The sequence below is a fragment of the Diadema setosum genome, chromosome 6 (genome assembly GCF_964275005.1).
Source record: "Diadema setosum chromosome 6, eeDiaSeto1, whole genome shotgun sequence".
Classification (NCBI taxonomy): domain Eukaryota; kingdom Metazoa; phylum Echinodermata; class Echinoidea; order Diadematoida; family Diadematidae; genus Diadema; species Diadema setosum.
Window position 1 is genome coordinate 34,544,264 of NC_092690.1, and position 19,772 is coordinate 34,564,035.

The window sequence follows — 19,772 nt, forward strand, 5'->3', positions numbered from 1 at the left end:
AAGTGGCAAAGGGCACTGCCACACTGGACACACTAGCATTTGTTTATACATGTGTGTGTATATCATACATTGGTTTAACCCAGTGCAGGGAATTTCTGACTATATGCTGCCCTCTTAGGCCAAAGGCCAATTTTGTTACACAACCCCCCACCTAAATTGAAACGTCCCCGTTTCAACGAAAACACTAAAAAGAACAAAATTGGACGGTTATATGAAGTATAAAAATATACTCAGTTAAATGTATAAAAGCTAGACTAACGAACACATTTACACTGTACATAACGCTTTAAAACCCAATACGATCCTAAGACGTATTCAACGCAAAGTATCAAAACATCAATTTTTGGTGGAGATCAACGGCAGGAATGTTTCTGTGTTTGGCATAGCTTCCTACAAAAGGACATCAATAACACATGTTCTATAACTTAACTGTTAACTTAACTCTTCTTTCTCAAACTCACGAAGAGGAAACTTACGCGTTTGACACAATCTTAACATAAAACAATTGGAAGGCATGTTAAAAGCACATAATAATATCTGTAAATGGTTGCAGCTCAAAACATAAAAGCATGATGTTGAAACACCATTAATATGTAGCTCTATAGCATCTTATCACACACTACAAATTGTACCTGTACACTGTAATTACATGTGTACATCCTGATATCCAAGCGAGCTGCTTTGCATAGAAAACATTGCATAAAACAGGTCCTAATGGTGACGTCCTTAGTCCCTGACTAGAACGAATACAGTACATTTATCATAATAAGACACTTGCATTATACTTGTATGCCCACAAATCCAAATCAGGACATACAGTGAATACATCAAGAAATTTGGCACGAATGTCAACATTACACAACAATACGAGGTAGCGATATTAATCCATTTTCTCGTCGCCATAGAAAATCTGTCCAACAAACACAAGCACAATTATAACTTGTCATTGGTGGTACCTGAATACACAGACCTGTAGGAGGGAAAAGAAACATAGCCAGAGTGAGAGAGCGAGAGAGAGCCAAAGTGTAGATACAGCTGCAGATACGGACAGGTTGAGGAGGATCTGAAACAGGTCGAAACGGAGTCAAAGCAGTAATCTGCTAGAGGGAGAAACATAAGACAAGAATTATAGAAATACCACCAAAGAGTTAAAAGTTTGAATCACAATACACACTGATATGATATTACATAGCAGAAAAACATTATCTGTTATACTTTTTTTTTTCACTCATCTTTCTGAAACTGAGGCTGCAGAACACAAACATTAAACATATAACTTTACAACTCAAGTACTTTAATCTGAACAATACTGTTTCCTTTACCTTGCAGCATGCAAGTTAGTGAGACTAAGCACCTGCAACGGTGTGTATGAAAAATAAATACAACTATTTACAAAGGTCATGCAGAATTGTAACTACATGTATGCAAAAAAAAATACTTCTTTTCTTTAAATGCTTTGGATACTTGTACTGACTAGGGTGTCTTTCCCTATCTGTCTCTTGTCAGCATTTAATATACAACAAATACTATGACATACAAAAATGAAAAACAACTAACTCGTTCACTTCTGTACATGTATAAGTTTGATGCCAGCTCACCATCAAATCTTATGAAACATAAAATTAAATCAGTTTCCCTTTTCTTTCCTTCCTTTTTGGCAAAGGGAACTGTACACAACAAACATTATACTTCACAAATTATGTAAAGCGAGAAATCTGATATAAAAGGTTGTCATTTTGGCAAAAGTTTCCCAAACCACTGATAATATTTTTCTATTCATTGAACGTTCAAATTATCTCTGGGATATCTAATATGAAACGTTTTATTGAAAACTGGTGAAACTGGTGAAGCTGGGAAAACCGGGAAAACCGGGAAAACCGGGGAAAACTGATGATATTGTCGCATCAAACTTATAGCATTCTGTGATGACATAGTACCAGAAAGGAAAAAGGGAAAATTATGCTTAAACTGTGGGCCAAAATTATGATTAAAGTATATGACTCTATTTTGACATTCCGTAGTTGCAATTTACTCTTTTGTTCCATTTAGCCGGGACGACTGCTGCATATGTCTCTGTGAATTCATTTTTCCTAATAAGCACCCCCTCAGCGTAATATTGGATGCTCTTTGTCTCCACTACTGTCGCCAGAATCTTATGGGCCGGCAGGGACGGGAGAGGCGTGATGGGGTTGGGGGCGGGGTCACTTTTGGCGGTGTGTGGGGCAAGGGGTTCATCCTCTACATCGTCGTCACGTTGAGCTTCCTGGGTGTTGTCCTCGTTGTCGTCGTCCTCGTCGTCGTCCTCGTCAGGGTCATCGTCGTCATCGTCGTCATCCTTGGCATCGGCCATCATCATAGCCAGCATTCCCCTCGGTTTTCCCCTTGGAGGCGTGGGGAAAATATAGGGGTCGGGGGTGGGTGCAAGGGAAATGACTGCAGGATTGCTGGGCGGGGGCTGGGCTGGCTGGGGCTGGACTGGCTGGGGCTGGACTGGCTGGGGCTGGTCTGGCTGGGGCTGGTCTGGCTGGGGCTGGATTGGCTGGGGCTGGTCTGGCTGGGGCTCCATGACTTGGACTGTGCGGCGATTTCCCTCTAATTGGGTGGGGAGGGGCGCTGGTCTTCTGTGAGTATGCACATGTCGTATGTGCCGAGACAGGTTATATTGCTTGCTGCCACGGTAGTCGCACTCGTTGCATGCGAAGTCTCTGCCACTGTTGCCGCCATGCTCCCTTCTCAGGTGGCACTCCAGCCCCCTCCTTTCGGTGTAGGACTTCCCGCACCGCCTGCAACCGTAGGGGTCCCTTCTTTGTCTGTGGTAACGGCTGGAGCCTCGTCCCTCCATCTGCAATGTGCAAAAGATATGACATAATGCAAAGCTATTACTAATAAAAGAATTTAGGGGGTCTTCTTCTCCTTTTCGGATATCGCCTTGGCGGCTCATTAGGGATTGACTCATTTTCTGATATGTCACTGTGCATGGCGTTTTCCTCCATGGTTGGAGGTTGGCGAGGTGATGGGGCGGGGGGTGTATCTTGCTGTGCCGGTGTACTGAGATCATGATCTCCTCTGACATGATCATAATCATTTGGCTCGTCTATTAGGGATTTGTCTGGCTTGACAGCCAGGACGTCATCATCCGGGACTTCTTTTGGCGATGGTTGTATGAAATCCCACTTTTTCCTTTCTTCTCCCCTGTATGGTTTAAGCCGGTCCGCATGCACTACCATAGGTTTGGCTTTCTCCGAGGCTTGAATTCGGAAGGTCACGTCCGATAGTTGTGTCACGATCAGGTATGGGCCTTTCCACCTAAGTTGTAGCTTTGGGGAGACCCCCTTTCTCCTTGAGTGGTCGTATAACCATACAAACATCCCCTCTCGCAACGCTGGATCCGTCACTCTCCTGTCATAATTACGCTTCTGTCTTGCTGCGTTTGACCTGTAGTGCCTTGCAGCTCTCTCATGCGCGTTTTGCAGTCGTTGCCTCAATTCTTCAGCGAAGTCGCCGAGGCTTTCATTTTGTGGAGGGGTGGATGGTATGGTCAAGTCAATGGGGAGACTTGTCTCCCTCCCTAACATCATCATATTAGGGCTTTCTCCTGTTGATTCTTGGGGTGAACTTCTGTAGGCACTGGTGGCGTAGGGGAGGACATCGTCCCAGTCTTTTTCACCACCACTTTCCCCAATAAGCATCGACACAGCACTCAGTAGTGTGCGGTTGAATCGTTCAACCATTCCGTCGGATTTTGGATTGTACGCTGTTGTTCTCGTCTTTCGTATGCCTAGAAGTTGACACATCTCTGAAAATAGCTGTGATTCGAAGTTTGTCCCTTGGTCGGAATGTAGCTCATGTGGGACCCCAAAGCGACACACAAATTCTTCCACAAATTTCTTGGCCACCGTCTCTGCCCGTGCATCAGGTATGGCGTATGCTTCCATCCATTTCGTGTGGTAATCTCCTACCACCATTACCCACTGATTTCCCTGACTGCTCTTTGGTAGCGGTCCTAGCAAGTCGATCGCTACTCGCTCCATGGGCGCTCCAACCCGATACTGTTGGAGGGGTGCCAATCTCTTCTTTGGGGGCGATTTTCTTCGCTCACACAGCTCGCACTTTCTGATACACACACGTACATCAGCTGTTATTCCAGGCCAGTACAGCCTAGCCTTTACTCTAGCTAGTGTCTTCTTCAGCCCAAAATGTCCCCCCATTGGACCAGCATGCAACTCGGCTAAGGCTTCACTACGGAGTGCTTCAGGCAAAATCACTTGCCACTGCAGAGACTTCCCGTCATCTGCCTCCCATCGCCTACACAAAACGCCCTTGTGCATTCCCAACTGTTCCCACTGGGACCAATACGTCTTGGCTGACTTTGACATGTGTGAAATCTCTGACCACTTTGGTCGCGGCTTGTTTTCTTCTTTTGCTTCTACCAGCCATTTCAGAGTGTCATCATTTTCCTGTGCATTTCTCACATCTTGCCATGACAGAGAGGGCTTGGCTGCTATGCCCCTGACCATCTTCTCACTTTCTTCACTTGTACTGGGTGGTGTTAGACCGTCAGCTTCCCTAGCATGCTCCACCATTTCCTCTCGGCCACATTGTTTACATCGTTGGCGAGACAGCCCATCTGCATTTCCATGTTTCTTCCCAGGTCGATGTTGTATTTCAATGTCGTACTCTGCGATCTGTTCCAGCCATCTAGCCATTTGGGCCTCTGGATTCTTGAAATTTAACAACCATCGGAGGGATGCATGGTCTGTGCGGACAAGGACCTTTTGTCCATACAAGTACGGTCGATATTGCTTGAGTGAGGCTACCACTGACAGCAATTCTCTCCTTGTAGTGCAGTAGTTTCTTTCTGGTTTGGTGAATTTCCGGCTGTAGTAAGCGATGACCTTTTCCTCTCCATCTTGCACCTGTGATAAGACTGCCCCTAAGGCGTCGGCACTAGCATCAGTGTCCAGAATAAACTTACCCCCTGGCAATGGGTAAGCTAGTATTGGCGCACACAGGAGTCTCTGTTTAAGTTCATCGAATGCTGATTGACATTGTGTTGACCACACAAAAGCTTGAGACTTTGCCGTTAGTTCATGTAGCGGGTTTGCTATCTCTGCAAAGTCTTTCACAAACCTTCTGTAGTATGAGGCGAGACCTAGAAAGCTTCTAACCTCCTTCTTGCACTTGGGTACAGGCCAGTCAGCCACTGCCTTGATCTTGTCGGGGTCTGTTGTCACTCCGTCTGCTGACACTACATGGCCTAGGTACAACACAGATGTTTGAAACAGGTGACATTTGCTTGGCTTGAGCTTTAAACCAGCATCTCGTAGACGAGAAAAAGTCACTCGCAGTCTCTGTATATCTTCCTCTACTGACTCCCCAAAGACGATGATGTCGTCGAGATATATGAGCAGGATGTCCCACTGTAATCCTCTCATTACTCTCTCCATTAGTCGCTCAAATGTGGCTGGTGCGTTTGCCAGGCCAAATGGCATGACTTTCCATTTGTACAATCCATTTCTGACCACAAATGTTGACTTCTCCTGAGCATCTTCGTCTAGGGCGACCTGCCAATATCCTGAAGATAGATCTAATGTTGAAAACCACTTAGCCTTGCCAAGTGCATCGATGGTTTCGTCAATACGCGGAATGGGATATGCGTCTTTGATTGTTACCTCATTCAGTCGTCTATAGTCTATGCAGAGGCGTTTTGAGCCGTCTTTCTTCCGGACTAGAACGACATTAGCGGCCCAGGGGCTGCTGGATGGTTCAATCACTCCTCTTTTCTCAAGTTCTTTCACCTGTCTTGTAATCTCTTCCTGGTTACAAAGTGGTTGCCTTCTTGGTCGCTCTTTGATGGGTTTCGCATCTCCTGTTTCTATGCTGTGTTTCACCACATCCGTTCTCCCTATGTCTCCACTGTCGGTTGAGAAAACATCTTGAAAATCAAGGAGGCATTGCTTTACATCATTGTAGTGTCTTGGATGTAAATTTGCTTTACTTCTTTCAAACAAGTCCCTCAAATGTTCAGGAATATCTGGCGGTTCAGCTGAATTTGTTGCTTGCACATCATCCTCCACTGTCACAGGTCTCACAACTCCCACAGTCATACCTTCTCGAATTGTTAACTCGTGTTCGCTGGGATTGAATACTCGCAAAGGAAGAGTCTCAGTGTCAGCTTCCACTAGTGCCCTGGCTAAAATTAAGCCTTTGCTTTCGAGATCGCTACCTCCATCGACTGCTTCAATGATAGCTGGGCCTGTCATAGCATCACTCTTGTTAGCTATCCTACCGGGGATAATTGCCTCATGACCAGCTGGCACAGACATTGTTGATGAAACCACCAGTCTCCCAACAAAAGGTTCACCTTCCTGGCTCGTACATTTGATTTCTTCTCCATTTATCTTCAAAGTTAACCTTTTGAAATCGAGGCTACCTCCTGTTGGAAGCAAGAAGTCCATTCCCAATATACCTGGGCATTTGATGTCTGCGAAGATTACTCTCACAAGCCGAGTCGTCTGTCCAATTTGTACTTCTACCCATGCAGCTCCTAACACTTGAAGAGGATTTCCATCTACTTGTCGTATTTGTATGTGTTCATGTTCCAGCATTGGTCTCTGTTTACTGTCGATCATGTGGTACATACTAGCACTTACAATAGTGTCTGTTGAACCAGTGTCGATCAGAAATCTGCAATTTTGCGATCTCAGTTGTCCATTGACATACAAGCCTTGTTTTGGTTCTGGATCAAACTTTGGTAACGTAACCACTCGCTCTTCTACTGTTGGGTTGCTTGAGGTAGGGGGCTCTGTTTTGGTTGTGGGCTCTGCTTGACTTGTGTGCTCTCGTTTGCTTGTGGATCCGTTGGCTTTTCCAGCCTTTCCATGGATCCTTTGGGAGGCTGACTTCCGTTTCCCTTCATTTGGTGCTGCTTCTGGGGTGCAGGGCACTGACGAGCAAGGTGTCCTGGTTCTCCACAGTTGAAACACTTAAAACCAGCAGGCCATCTTCTTTGTTGAGTCTGGTTTTGCCTTTGTGTTGTCTCTTGAAAATTTGTTTTCTTCTGCCTTTCCGTAAGGAGCTGTGTGATTGACTCCATTTGCCTGCTCTGTTGTGACAACATGTGTTCCACTTGTCTGAATCTACTTTCTGTCTCGCTGTCCAATGTTCGCACAAATTTCCCATGTCTCATTCTCTCATTCCTCCTTTGAAATTCTACTCTTTCAAAGCTTTCGGTCTCAATTGCAGCCTGTATAGCTTCGTCAAGTGACGTAGGACGGGCACGATGGATGCCTTCACGAATGGACTGGTGCTCTACTGCGTCAATGAAGTGATTCCTTTCAAGTCTATCTCTTGCAGAGGCTGGAATCTCAGGATACGCTCTAATGGCTAGTTCATGGATGGCCTGGCCTAGCTCTTGTAGTGACTCTCTTTGTCCCTGCCTTCGGTGTCGTAGCTCCACTAAATAATTTTCTGCTTGATGTCCTGGTCCAAAACGACGATCGAGCAGTCTTACTAACTCAATGTATGAGTTTCGCTGCATAGTCGGAATGTCACATATCACACGCATTGCATTTCCTTGCAGGCTGGCAGCTAGAAAATTTGCTGCCTGTTTGTCACTCCATCCATTTACTTCGGCACAGGCTTCGAAATGTTGGTGGTAATCTTGCCATGGTGTTGTACCATCATATCTATCTGGCATCATCACTGGTCGTTCACGGCCGACTTTATTCATTGTAGAACTCTCTTTCTCACTTCTGTGTAGTGGATCAAATGTGTTCAAAATCAATTCATGCTCATCGGTAGGTGACGAGTGGAAGGGGTTTCCTTTTGATGAAGTAGGCTCTTGCCTCTTTGGAGCCAATGGGGTAGACATTCGGGCTGGGCGTAGTGTCGAATGGAAAGGGCTGTAGTCTTTGTCTGATACTTGTGCAGCATAATCTTGGGAAAGGTAACCCGAGGTCTGACCTCCATATCTTGACATTGCTGAGGGGACTTTAATTTTGACTTCTGAGTCAACTGTTGCATAATATGGTTTCTTTACACTTCCCATGGGTCTGCTTGGAGTTTCACTTCCTTCCAATTCATGATGCATTCTCTCCTTAGTCCCTTGCAACTTCTCCAACTTCACCTCCATTTGTGCCTTTTCCCATCTAAGGATTTCCTTCTCCATCCTTGATTTCTCTAATTCTTCCATCAGCCCCAACACCTCAGCCTTTTCACTCCTGGACAATGCCATATTTCTTACTCTCAATCAATTGTTATGTGGAAATAGACAGGTATAAATTGACAAAAGCATTCATCAATCAATAGTTCTCCACTTGCAATATAAATGCTTCGAAAAGAAATGAAAGAAAACAAAAATGTCACTTGCTACCTCTGATTGTACTGACACAAAATTCACCTGTACCTGTAATGACCAGTCTGGCTCATGTCATAATGTAATTCGGTTCATCACTCGGCTCGTGGTTCACAGCTCATAGCTCGGCTCGTGTCTCCGTTCATTGCCCGGCTCGTGTTCATTCAATCCATGAATAGTGTATAAAAACATGAAAATGTATACTGTCAAGCCAATTTCACTGTTACAGTTCATGTGCATGTAGTTCTATATGGTTCTTATGCATCACTTCTGAGCATTTGTCTACAAAATTTGGTCGATCGTGCATCAATACTGAGCACTTGCTTCCCTCGTTGGTATATCATGCGTCAATTCTGAACATTTATCTTCATGGTTGTCAAAAAAAAAATGTAGCATCAATGCTGAGCATTTACCTCTGTACTCGGACTATTATGCATCAATTCTGAGCATTTGTCTTCACGGTAGGTCTATCGAAATACATGTAGATTCTATGCATCAATTCTGAGCATTTACAGTACGTATCTTCATGGAAGGTTGAATCATGCATCAATTCTGACCGTTCATTCTCATGGTAGGTTATACATCTAGAAATATGCATCAATTCTGAGCATTTATCTTCATCTTGTGACTGTGGTAGGTGGAGTTATGCCTCAATTCTGAGCATCTATATTCATGGTATTGGTAGCTAGGTCGAAATATGCATCAATTCTGAGCATTAATTTCCTTGTCTGCCACAGCACATGAACATCACAATGAAAAATGAAGTGCACTAAAATCTTCTTCAGCAACTAAAATTTTGGAAGGGATTGGTGCATAAAATCCCACCGCTGCCACCAATTTGTAGCGATTTTGGGTCTTTGATATTTGTGATGTTTATGCTGTGCTATATGGTCGCTGGAGTAATTATGAGGCTCCAACTCAGCACTCACAATCCCTTGCACACACGCACTTCACCTCAGCCTCAGCCTGCTCAGGTAGTTCATTGCTGCTGGCAAACACACTCATTATTCACATGCAGAGGACTATGCTATCTGGCATGGCACACGTCACTCAATCATTGTCATCAACATGATCAGATGAGCACGATAATAATTTGCGCCAGAAGTAACTAATACATACCGTCTCAATGATGGTCTTTATTCACTGGTCAACGTGGTACATGTAGCAACCAGGCCAAAGCGTGGAAACAACTCATGAACTGCTACTAAGTATTTGGAGAACGCTGATCTATTAATGGTACAAACTGGACCTGCACTCTACTACACAACAGGTACTAAGTGCATGCTGCAAGCACTAGGAACTCCCAGCTTCCCTGCATGTACTCACTACTGAGTACTAGAGATGCAGAACTAAACTGGATGAATTGTAATGGGGGCAGCTATAAGACTGCAGCTGTAAGACAGCAAGATTCCTGACACACTGCTGAAAGACACCGCTGCTAGACAACTGAACTCTTACTGCGCACATGTGGCCTTTTATACCCAGGCCAAGTGGCAAAGGGCACTGCCACACTGGACACACTAGCATTTGTTTATACATGTGTGTGTATATCATACATTGGTTTAACCCAGTGCAGGGAATTTCTGACTATATGCTGCCCTCTTAGGCCAAAGGCCAATTTTGTTACACTATGATCTCCTTCTATAATGATCCCATGGCTTGGATTTTCGTGCAGATGTTCAGCTCAGCCATCCTAGTCATTTGTAGCTGTTTCGGGTTTCTCTTGGCTTTCTCCAGTAGATAGTTGTAATCTGCTTCTCTCCCTATGCAAAGAGGAACAATTGTTTTTCACAGACAATGTTACTTCTCCATTGCAGAGGGGAATGATGTCATTTGATACAACAGTCATAACATACTTCTTAATTAATTTTCCGCATTTTCAAAGCTACACCAATTTCCCTAAGAAAATAATTATATGATAATGTTCCTTTCATAGCAACACTTTGGTAATGTTTTACTCAAAAGTGCTAATGCATTTTTTTTTCTATAAGTTTAAATCAATGTGATAATGTGCATAACAAGATTGTACAAGGATTACACCTAATTGTCCACTGACATTGGATTTTCTTAGTAATTGTCTATGACAAAATAAAACCAAATACTACATGAAAAGGTGTTGCATGGATTGCTGTTTATATCTTGCTCACCTTTAGCATGGGGCACAATGTAACCTTGCAGTGCAGTAAGAAGAGGATGCTAAGCCAGACGAAATGGTGAATGAACACATTGTAGATTAGAATCAGGAGCAGAACTAAAGTAAAGAATAAAGAAAGCAGAACATCACAAGTGAAAATCAGTGACATAGTCAATTCCATGTAAGTAATGTCTCAGACTCTTACAACATTTGACTTCTGAGTGTACAAAGAAAAAAAAAACACATTGACATGAGTAAAACTATAAATGTATATTGAGACAGTTCATTTTCATCGTCTCTGCCAAAAATTTGTCATACAGTATGTGCCATTGACTTTTGCAAAGTTGATGGTATCTCATATCAGTACAGAGTGTATAACTGTTCTTCCTCATCTCCCTTGCCCCCCCCCCAAAAAAAAAATAATAATAAATAAATAAACACACAACAAATAATCGAACTAACAACCCCAGAACTACAGTTACAACAGTCCTGAAAGATACATGACACTGAAGAAATGCATACTGGTACCATATCAAAATCAGACTGAGGGACAGCATTGCCTTTATACCAAAATGCAACATGACTACAGGTAATTAGATGTCAAAATGTTGGATTCCATGTTATGTCAGTGTTTCACATTCATGAAACTACAAATACAGTTGTTAAAGAAAGAGTAAGATGATACAATTATTTCAGTATGTAGCAAATCATATTAGTAATAGTATTATTACTAGTAGTGTTCCTGCACTGTCTATTACACACTGGTCTGTCTAAATCCTTGGCAGATAGCAATGTAACTTACGGTTCTTGTTCAAGCTTGAGATGATAGGAGAAATCTACAGGAATGCGGTATGGAGTACAATATTGTAAAGTAGCCCATCATCGAAGGACAGCACTCATTTCATGCCAGTCTGCAAGTTCTTGGGTTGTCCACACAAATGCCTCAATATCTGTTTGTAAGGGAAGATGAATGCAAGATGTCAGACACATGAAACTCCATCACTACCAGTACTTACAATTCTGTAAGATCATAAAATTGATGCACAGATTTGCAAAACATCACACTGCCCCCCCCCCCCACCCCTTTCAGGTCTATATTCTACAGCTTACCAGAATCTGAAGTTTATGAACATCACTCTGGTTTAATTTTGCAATTTGCCCAGCTCCGAATCCCCAGCCTCCACCCCTACCCCCCCCCCCCAAAAAAAAAAAAAAACACCCTGTGTTTCAAAGGACCATAGATTGTAGAAAATCAAAACAAACAAAATGAAATATCACAAACTAAGATACATGACACTGAAGAAATGCATACTGGTACCATATCAAAATCAGACTGAGGGACAGCATTGCCTTTATACCAAAATGCAACATGACTACAGGTAATTAGATGTCAAAATGTTGGATTCCATGTTATGTCAGTGCTTCACATTCATGAAACTACAAAACAGTTGTAATTAAAGAAAGAGTAAGACAATACAATTATTTCAGTATGTGGCAAATCATATCAGTAATAGTATTATTACTAGTAGTGTGCCTGCACTGTCTATCACACACTGGTCTGTCTAAATCCTTGGCAGATAGCAATGTAACTTACAGTTCTTGTTCAAGCTTGAGATGATAGGAGAAATCTACAGGAATGCGGTATGGAGTACAATATTGTAAAGTAGCCCATCATCGAAGGACAGCGCTCATTTCATTCCAGTCTGCAAGTTGTTGGGTTGTCCACACAAATGCCTTAATATCTGTTTGTAATGGAAGATGAATGCAAGATGTCAGTCACATGAAACTCCATCACTACCAGTACTTACAATTCTGTAAGATCATAAAATTGATGCACAGATTTGCAAAACATCACACTGTTCCCCCCCCCCCCCATCCCTTTTAGGTCTATTTTCTACAGCTTACCAGATTCTGAAGTTTATGAACATCACTCTGGTTTAATTTTACAATTTGCCCAGCTCCAAATTCCCAGCCTCCACCCCCCCCCCCGAAAAAACCCTGTGTGTTTCACAGAACCATAGATTATAGAAAATCAACACAAACAAAATGAAATATCGCAAACTATAGGCAAAAGTACTTACCACGTATAGGCCTATTACGTCTACATTTAGGCTTTTAGGCTTATAATATAGCATGATAGAACAATTTATTAATTCAGGTGCTGAGCATAAACGTTGCAAAACAATTTTTTTTTTTTTTTGCTTGTTGTCTATCCAAATCAAATTTGCTAGTGCGGTATTCACGACAACATTATCAAACTTCATTGTTGTTGGTACCCTGGTAACGCCTCAATTTAAACAGGGAGGTGGGAAGAGGACCTCCCTGATTTAGACTTTAGCAGAAGTAACTCTAAAATCATTTTTTTTTTCATTGATAATTCAAAGGTAGTCAGTGAAATAACGTCACTGTTTACAGTAACTTGGACAGGTAATGCCAACGGTATTCAAGAACACTATTAACACTGTAACACAGTTAACTATCTAAATTAGATCTAGAAGTAGAATCGTTGTAGATATAGACTCCCTAACGTTAACATGTTAGATCTTAATTCCTGGAAGATTCAGACATTAAAGAGAAGAGAGTTAGAATTTATTACCTGGGAAGATGTAGGTCGTAGCATTACATATTTGAGCTCGTAATACAGGTAACAATAAAACTTCACAACATATCACCAGTTAGTGCGTTTAAGATTCGATGCAAATGTGAGACGTGTTCATTTGACTTTAGTTCGAATCGCTTTCCCTGCATATTCTCCACTTACACCGAATAATAGATGTGGGACTGCATACGTAGATCACGAAGCTAGGACAGCGCCAAACGAAGTCAATGTGATCTGCAAGAGTACATATTTACGCTGTTTTGATATTCTAATTCCTCATTCATAAATCTACATTTAAGAATGTGAAAAATCCGAACAATTAAAGTGTCAATACAGAGCGACATGTAACTTTACCGATTTCATCTGTCTTGTTTCCGTTGCTCTGGGCGCAGCCATTTTGGACGCGCGCGTACGAGGACGTTTGGCAGATAAATGATTTATGATGACGTCCGGCGTGTACGCACCATCAACCCGCGATCGTGCCACTTCGTGAAAATCGTAGACCGACCAGTCGGAGTTTTCACGAAGTGACACGGTCGTTATTATTACGTAATTATTTGAGATTGAGGTTCAAAAATTTGTCAGGTTGTAGATCTCGGTATATACTATCATAATATGCAAAAATCTTAAAATCGAAAATTTACTCGATTTTGGCCGGTCGTGCCACTTCGTGAAAACACCGACGATTTCTATGACTATTAAAAATAGAGTCTACTAACTCCGAAACATAGCCCAAACGCCGAACGCAAAGATAACTGTGTACAAGGAGCGCCCCGGGGTAAGGTCTAGAGAATATACCGTCTACATGCAATAAGGAAATTTGTTCTATAACTAATATAAGTTATAACTGTCAGTGTTAACATTGACTTAGAGCCAATGGAGGTTTGTCTACAGCCCAGGAGGCCTAACTGTTAGGTCAAAATGTCTTCAGTATGTTTTCAGGCTTGTTCTAAGTGAGGAGTCGCGTCATGTAATGCCATGTTCTGTTTATCAAATTGTAGCAATGACATTGTTTTATTAACGCGGTGTAGGTCTATTGTATCTTTCAATTCATATATCAGGGAAGTGGACACACCAACATGCACAGAAACCAGGGAACAACTAGTAACTCTGGCCGGGACGATGAAGCAGTACGTACGTGTTTGGGTCGCTGGTGCGGTTAGGGAAAAAGGTAGACTCTACATTGATCAGAGAGACAGCCCGTGACAGACCGTTGACAACATTGGCCAGAACCGTAGGCTTAACACTAGCCAAGAATGAGCTGGGCGGCCACAAGAATTCATCAATCAGAATAAGAGCCCGGGATAGCCCATTTGCAGCATCAGCCAGAACCCTGGGCTAGGCGAGAATGAGCTGTGTGGCTAAGACGATACATCGACCAGAATGACAGCCTGTGATAGCCCGTTGAAAGCATCAAACAGAACCGATGGGCTAGTCAAGAATGAGCTGGGTGACCAAAAGAATACATCGATCAGAATGACAATTTTAGCCTGATAGCCCGTTGACAGCATCGACCAGAAACCTACGCTAGCCAAGAATGAGCTGAGTCAAAGAAAAAAACACTGATGCTGCCAGAGAAAACCTTTGAGAAATATGTAGATAGGGTAGGTAAGTCCGTTTGCATTGACTTATAGGCCCGCATTCACGAAGGTGGTCTAAATTTAAACCATGGTTCATTTATATTTCTTCTGCGTAGATATGATTGACAGATTGCATACGCTAACAGGCATCCAGTAAAAAAAAAAACGTGCATTGATGCGCGCATGTATTAGTACGCCTATTTAACGCTTATTTTAGACCATGGTCTAAATTTGTACCATGGTCTAAGTTTAAACCACCTTCGTGAATTCGGGCCATAGTGTATTTTATAGCTGCTCTTTCAGAATCTGCCGTCAACCAAATATTCATGTCAGGCGACTTTTTGTTGGTTTGTGTGATGGAGGGTCACATATGTTTTGTTATGATCCCAATACAGTATTTGCAACTTACAATGTACCAGTGATAATGTTTCACTATAATTTGCATTTAACATCTTTGAATCAACTGTATTGGGGGGGGGGGGGTTGACGTAATGAGATCAGACCAGATGCCAATCTGAGAAGTGGAGTCATTCATAGTTCTAAACTTTAAAAGCACAAACGGAAAATGCTCTTTATACTTCTCCAGTCATTGTGTGGTCGATTTCTGCTCACTTTTAAAGTTTGCACCTAGACTGGCAAAACTTATTGCATTTATACCCACGCAGGAATTACGTATTGTGTAGAGAATTGAAGATTATGTAATTTATTTCAAAGCACTGATGCACCTCTTGTCACCAGTTTATATTGCTTTTGCAGAAATACAAAATGTACATGTACGTGGTGGTGGTGTTTAAAAGACTGTTGGCAAATTTGGTGAACAAAATGGCAAAAATGCTAACAACATATTGTCATAGCCAGGTTATAGGACAGCAAATTCAAACCTCAGCTTTAGGCCTGCATTATAGTTTACTCTAATGAATTTGTTGCTCTGCTTTAAAAAAAAAAAGTGTAAATGAAGAGTTTGTTCGCAAAAACCGATAAGTCCATATTTGCCAAATGGAGATATTTGCGATTAAAGGTCAAGAACAATAAAGAGAACAATAAGAAAATTGTTGCTTCTTTTGACCATAACTTCAAAAATGTACCTTTATATGTAGTAACCAATATATAATTTAAAAGGTATTATTTTGTACTTTATGACAGAGACCGTACTTCAAAATCTTCAAAAATGGACTTATCGGTTTTTGCTATCAAACTCTTCAAATTTTTATCGATTCCCAATGTTATATATTTTAGATCATGGTTGAGGAATTTTGTTCATTCATGCCTGTGAAACTGTGTGGGTGTGGTATCCTAGCTCTTTTCCCCTTGGGATTCTTATTATCCTTCTCATCATAAAACAATGTGTTCTTTTCTTTTCTTTTCTTTTTTTGTGTGTGTGTTTTCGTAGGACATGCTGTAAATTGTCAGAAGTCATGATTAACCTGAATTGATACTCTTCTTGTATTTGCAGTTGTATAGATGTGTGGTATGGTGCTTTCAAATTGCAGAACAACAACAACAAAAAAGGTCACTCGTATACAAACAAAGATAAGTTAATTCAAGTACTCGACGTTATGAGTGTGAAGTGAAGTGAAGTGAAGAAGTGTAAGGCTTATCCTATCCCAAGTATCATTCCAGCAATATAATGTGTGTTTTCTGTGACAATACCAAAGGTCCTGTTTAATGGAATTGTTCTCCTGCCCTTTGTAGTTGCTTTTGGGACAAATGCGTTAAACGAAAAAAAAAACAACACCGAACAAACTAGCAAATATGTGGAAAAAGTTCCTCATTCTGCTTAAGCAGGTAATGTACTTGACTTCTGCCTATCTTAAGACTTACACAGTTATACTGTATCTCATCCATGCAGGAATTATTTCACAGAGAAATAGAAATTTTGTTATGTACATGCATTTCAAAAGCCTGATGCACCTCTTGCTATTTCATATCATCTGTACAGAGATGTGTGATGGTGTTTCAAGAACTGCTCGGTACACAAATGACAAATATTGTGGAAAAAAGACAAATACAAACCTCACCTTTAGATTGTAAAAGTGAAGGTGAATAAATACATTTCTGCGAATTTGTGAAAGCAAATTTCTATGGTTTTCAGTTATTGAGTAATGTTTCATGAAAAAAAAAATTGGTGAATGTCATGTACATGTATTCATGCTTGTGAAACTGTGTGTGCATGGGTGTGTTATCCTTGCTCTTTTTTTTTTCCAGTGTCAATGATAATGTATGATATGCTGATGTATTGCTCATACACATGTTTTGAACGTATGTTTGACTGATGAGATGAAATTCAGATGAATTCATTTCATTTCAAATGAGTTTGTGATGCACATTTTCAATGCAGATAGGTAATGTACCTTTAAGAATGGTGCCAGTGAAGCACTTTACCAGCACAGCATGTGAAACACACCAAAAATACACAGACATCAATTCACATACTACATTCTAAGAAAAAAAAAAGGTTCTTTTGAGCACCATTAAATGGTTCTCAGCACTGTCACAATAGCGACACCTTTTTTGGAGCCTGTGAGAACCTTTTTTAAATGGTGCCTGTCAGCACCTTTTAACATTGGTGCCCATTAGAACCTTTTCCAAAGAAATGGTTCCCATGAGCACCTTTTGAAAAGAGTCAAAAAGGTGCCCATCTTTAGTCAAAAAGGTGCCCATGGGCACCTTTTAAATGGTACTCACGAGCACCATTTCATCGGGAAAAAGGTTCTAATGGGCACCTTTTGCAAAAGGTGCCGACAAGCACCATTTAGAAAAGGTTCTCACGAGCACCTAAAAGGGTGTCGCTATTGTGACAGTGCTGAGAACCATTTAATGGTTCTCAAAAGAACCTTTTTTTCTAAGAGTGTACGGTGCGGGGCTGGGCCGAGCCGCGGCCGAGCTGCGGCCAAGGACAACCTCAATTGCGAGGCCGGGCCCCGCAATTTAGTCCGTTTACACTGCCGGGCTCGGCCGCGCTTTTGATTCAAACCTTTCAATATTTTATCGTAGTTTCGCTCTACCCTTTTAAACAAACGCAATTTGGTATTGTCTGGTTTTCAGATCCTTTGCCAACTGAATTCCGTGGCGACGAAGTCGCCGTTCGGGCAAAGACCTTTGCCGAAGGAGAAAATCCTTTGCAGGACAAGACCACCTTAAACTATACTAGTTTTCGACGTTGAAGTGGTTAATATCCTGAATAGCGAAATAGTACAGGGGAGGGTTTGGAAGCCAGACTAAAATTGGCCGCGCATTTAGCCCAGTTTCCGTTTACACTGAGAAAAAGGCCGGGCGTGACCGGGGCTCGGCCGCGGCCGAGACCACCTCTAGAGCGTGGCCTAATGCGAGGCCAATTTTGGCCCTGCATTTGGCCTTTTGCGCGTTTACACCGAACGCGGCCGAGCCTCGCACTGTAAACGGGGTCCAAGTGATCCTCGGCACGTACAAATAAAACATGACAATAATAAGTGTTTATAACCATCCTGGCTTTAACAGTGGCCTTTTAAAACATGACCTTTGACCATTATTTACATAACCAATATGACTCCCTCTAATCTTGCTATCACAATGATCAGTTCAGAGAGCTCTTACAGCTATATACAAGCCTGTGAGATACCAGCAGTAAAACCAATGAAGCCTCCGATACAAAACAAGGGAAATAGAGCAAGTGAGTCTGTTTACATGAGAATGTGATTTATCGTGGACGAAAGTGATACCTCAATTAAAGAGAAAAGGGCAAAAGAAAAACGGGCCAAACGTACGGCTCTAGCGAAAGAGACATCACCTTTAACCATGTAACTATAGGTCTCCTCCAACTAAGAGTACACTTTGAACGTAAGCTTATACGTGAATGATAATTTATGACGATCTCACGTGATCGACACACATTCAAAGTTGACAGTTAAAAGTGGAAGGGGTGCTTAATCGTGTCATTAATTCCTAATCAATGACACCACTTCTATAGGCATATCATAATTTCTCATCTAAAATCAATGGCTTATAGGACTCATGCACCATTACTTGTATCGTGCATAAACTTTGTTTTTTAAGCTTTGAGTGAAACGTGTCACAACATAATTCTGTAATTCCATCAGCAGTGATTGATATAATAAAGAAGAAAGATATATCACGGTATTGAACGCTTAGAACCTAACGAGGGGGGGGGGGTGTTATAGTGTGATACTCGGTTCTTTACTGCCCAGATGCCAACAACACCCATCACCCACGGCTACGCATAGAGAAACAGCCATGGCGAAAATAAAACTTTGCTTTCTCATAGGCAGAATGACACAGAACCCCGTCAAACACACTTTTATTGGCAGGGACGGGCATGAAAAAGTTTATTACTAATACTAAACAGCGTATGCATTCCATTCATGTGGCGCGAGATACCTCTATAGCAACATAAAGCCTGTCTTCAACTCCGTTGGTCGAACAATGACAACCTGAAATTTCAAAGAGATGAGCGAGACGCTATATACACCTGGCCTAGAGTTAATTTATTCAGTTCTCATTCCTACTTCAAGTTGGGTTATGTTATTGTAATCATTCCCATCTGCAGTATAACAAAACCAAAGTGAGGGAAAAGGGGAGAGCAAAACGAGAGGTGGCAAAAGGAAAACTGCATGCACAACTGCAATCCATATCATTGCGTGTGACAAGTGAAGCAAATGTATTAGTTGTTATAGCAGTGTTTCATAGGCATAAACTGGCAAATAGACAGACAATGTCAAATATAAAAACCATCAATTTAATGTCAGAAAAGATGGTAAACAAGATGCATTGAAACTGTAACTAAATCGCTGCTCTTCTACTCGCGGTCACGGAACGTCCAACTTTATATTCAAAAAAAATGTTAGGAGAAAGAAAAAATTTAGATATAACATTCTTAAATCAAAAACAAGAAAAAGAAAATGTCTACGTCAGGATTAAAAAAAAAAAAAAAACGCCGAACGAACATGCATTACATTCTAGATGGGAATCCGGTCTTGATGCAAAGGTCCAATGATTGTCTCATTACTTTAAAAGCAATCTATGGTTCCCTTACCATCACCAGTACCACACCACAATAACGTCTCTAAAATCAATGGTAGCACATTTATCATTGCATCGTGCATTAAC

General features: G+C 41.7%; 1 protein-coding gene across 1 annotated transcript; it reads right to left on the minus strand.

The window, feature by feature from the left end:
• Window positions 1-2,002: 2,002 nt before the first annotated feature.
• LOC140229758 (uncharacterized) lies at window positions 2,003-9,719 on the minus strand. The gene is made up of 2 exons (XM_072309992.1): window positions 8,408-9,719; window positions 2,003-2,842 (listed from the first exon to the last, which is right to left on the minus strand). Exon 2 carries the CDS (start codon window positions 2,840-2,842, stop codon window positions 2,003-2,005), a length of 840 nt encoding a protein of 279 aa, XP_072166093.1. The 5' UTR covers window positions 8,408-9,719.
• Between the last annotated feature and the right edge of the window lie 10,053 nt (window positions 9,720-19,772).

Coding starts and splice junctions, on each gene's coding strand:
- LOC140229758 (XM_072309992.1), bottom strand. CDS start 2,842: ATGGAGGGACGAGGCTCCAGCCGTTACCACAGACAAAGAAGGGACCCC.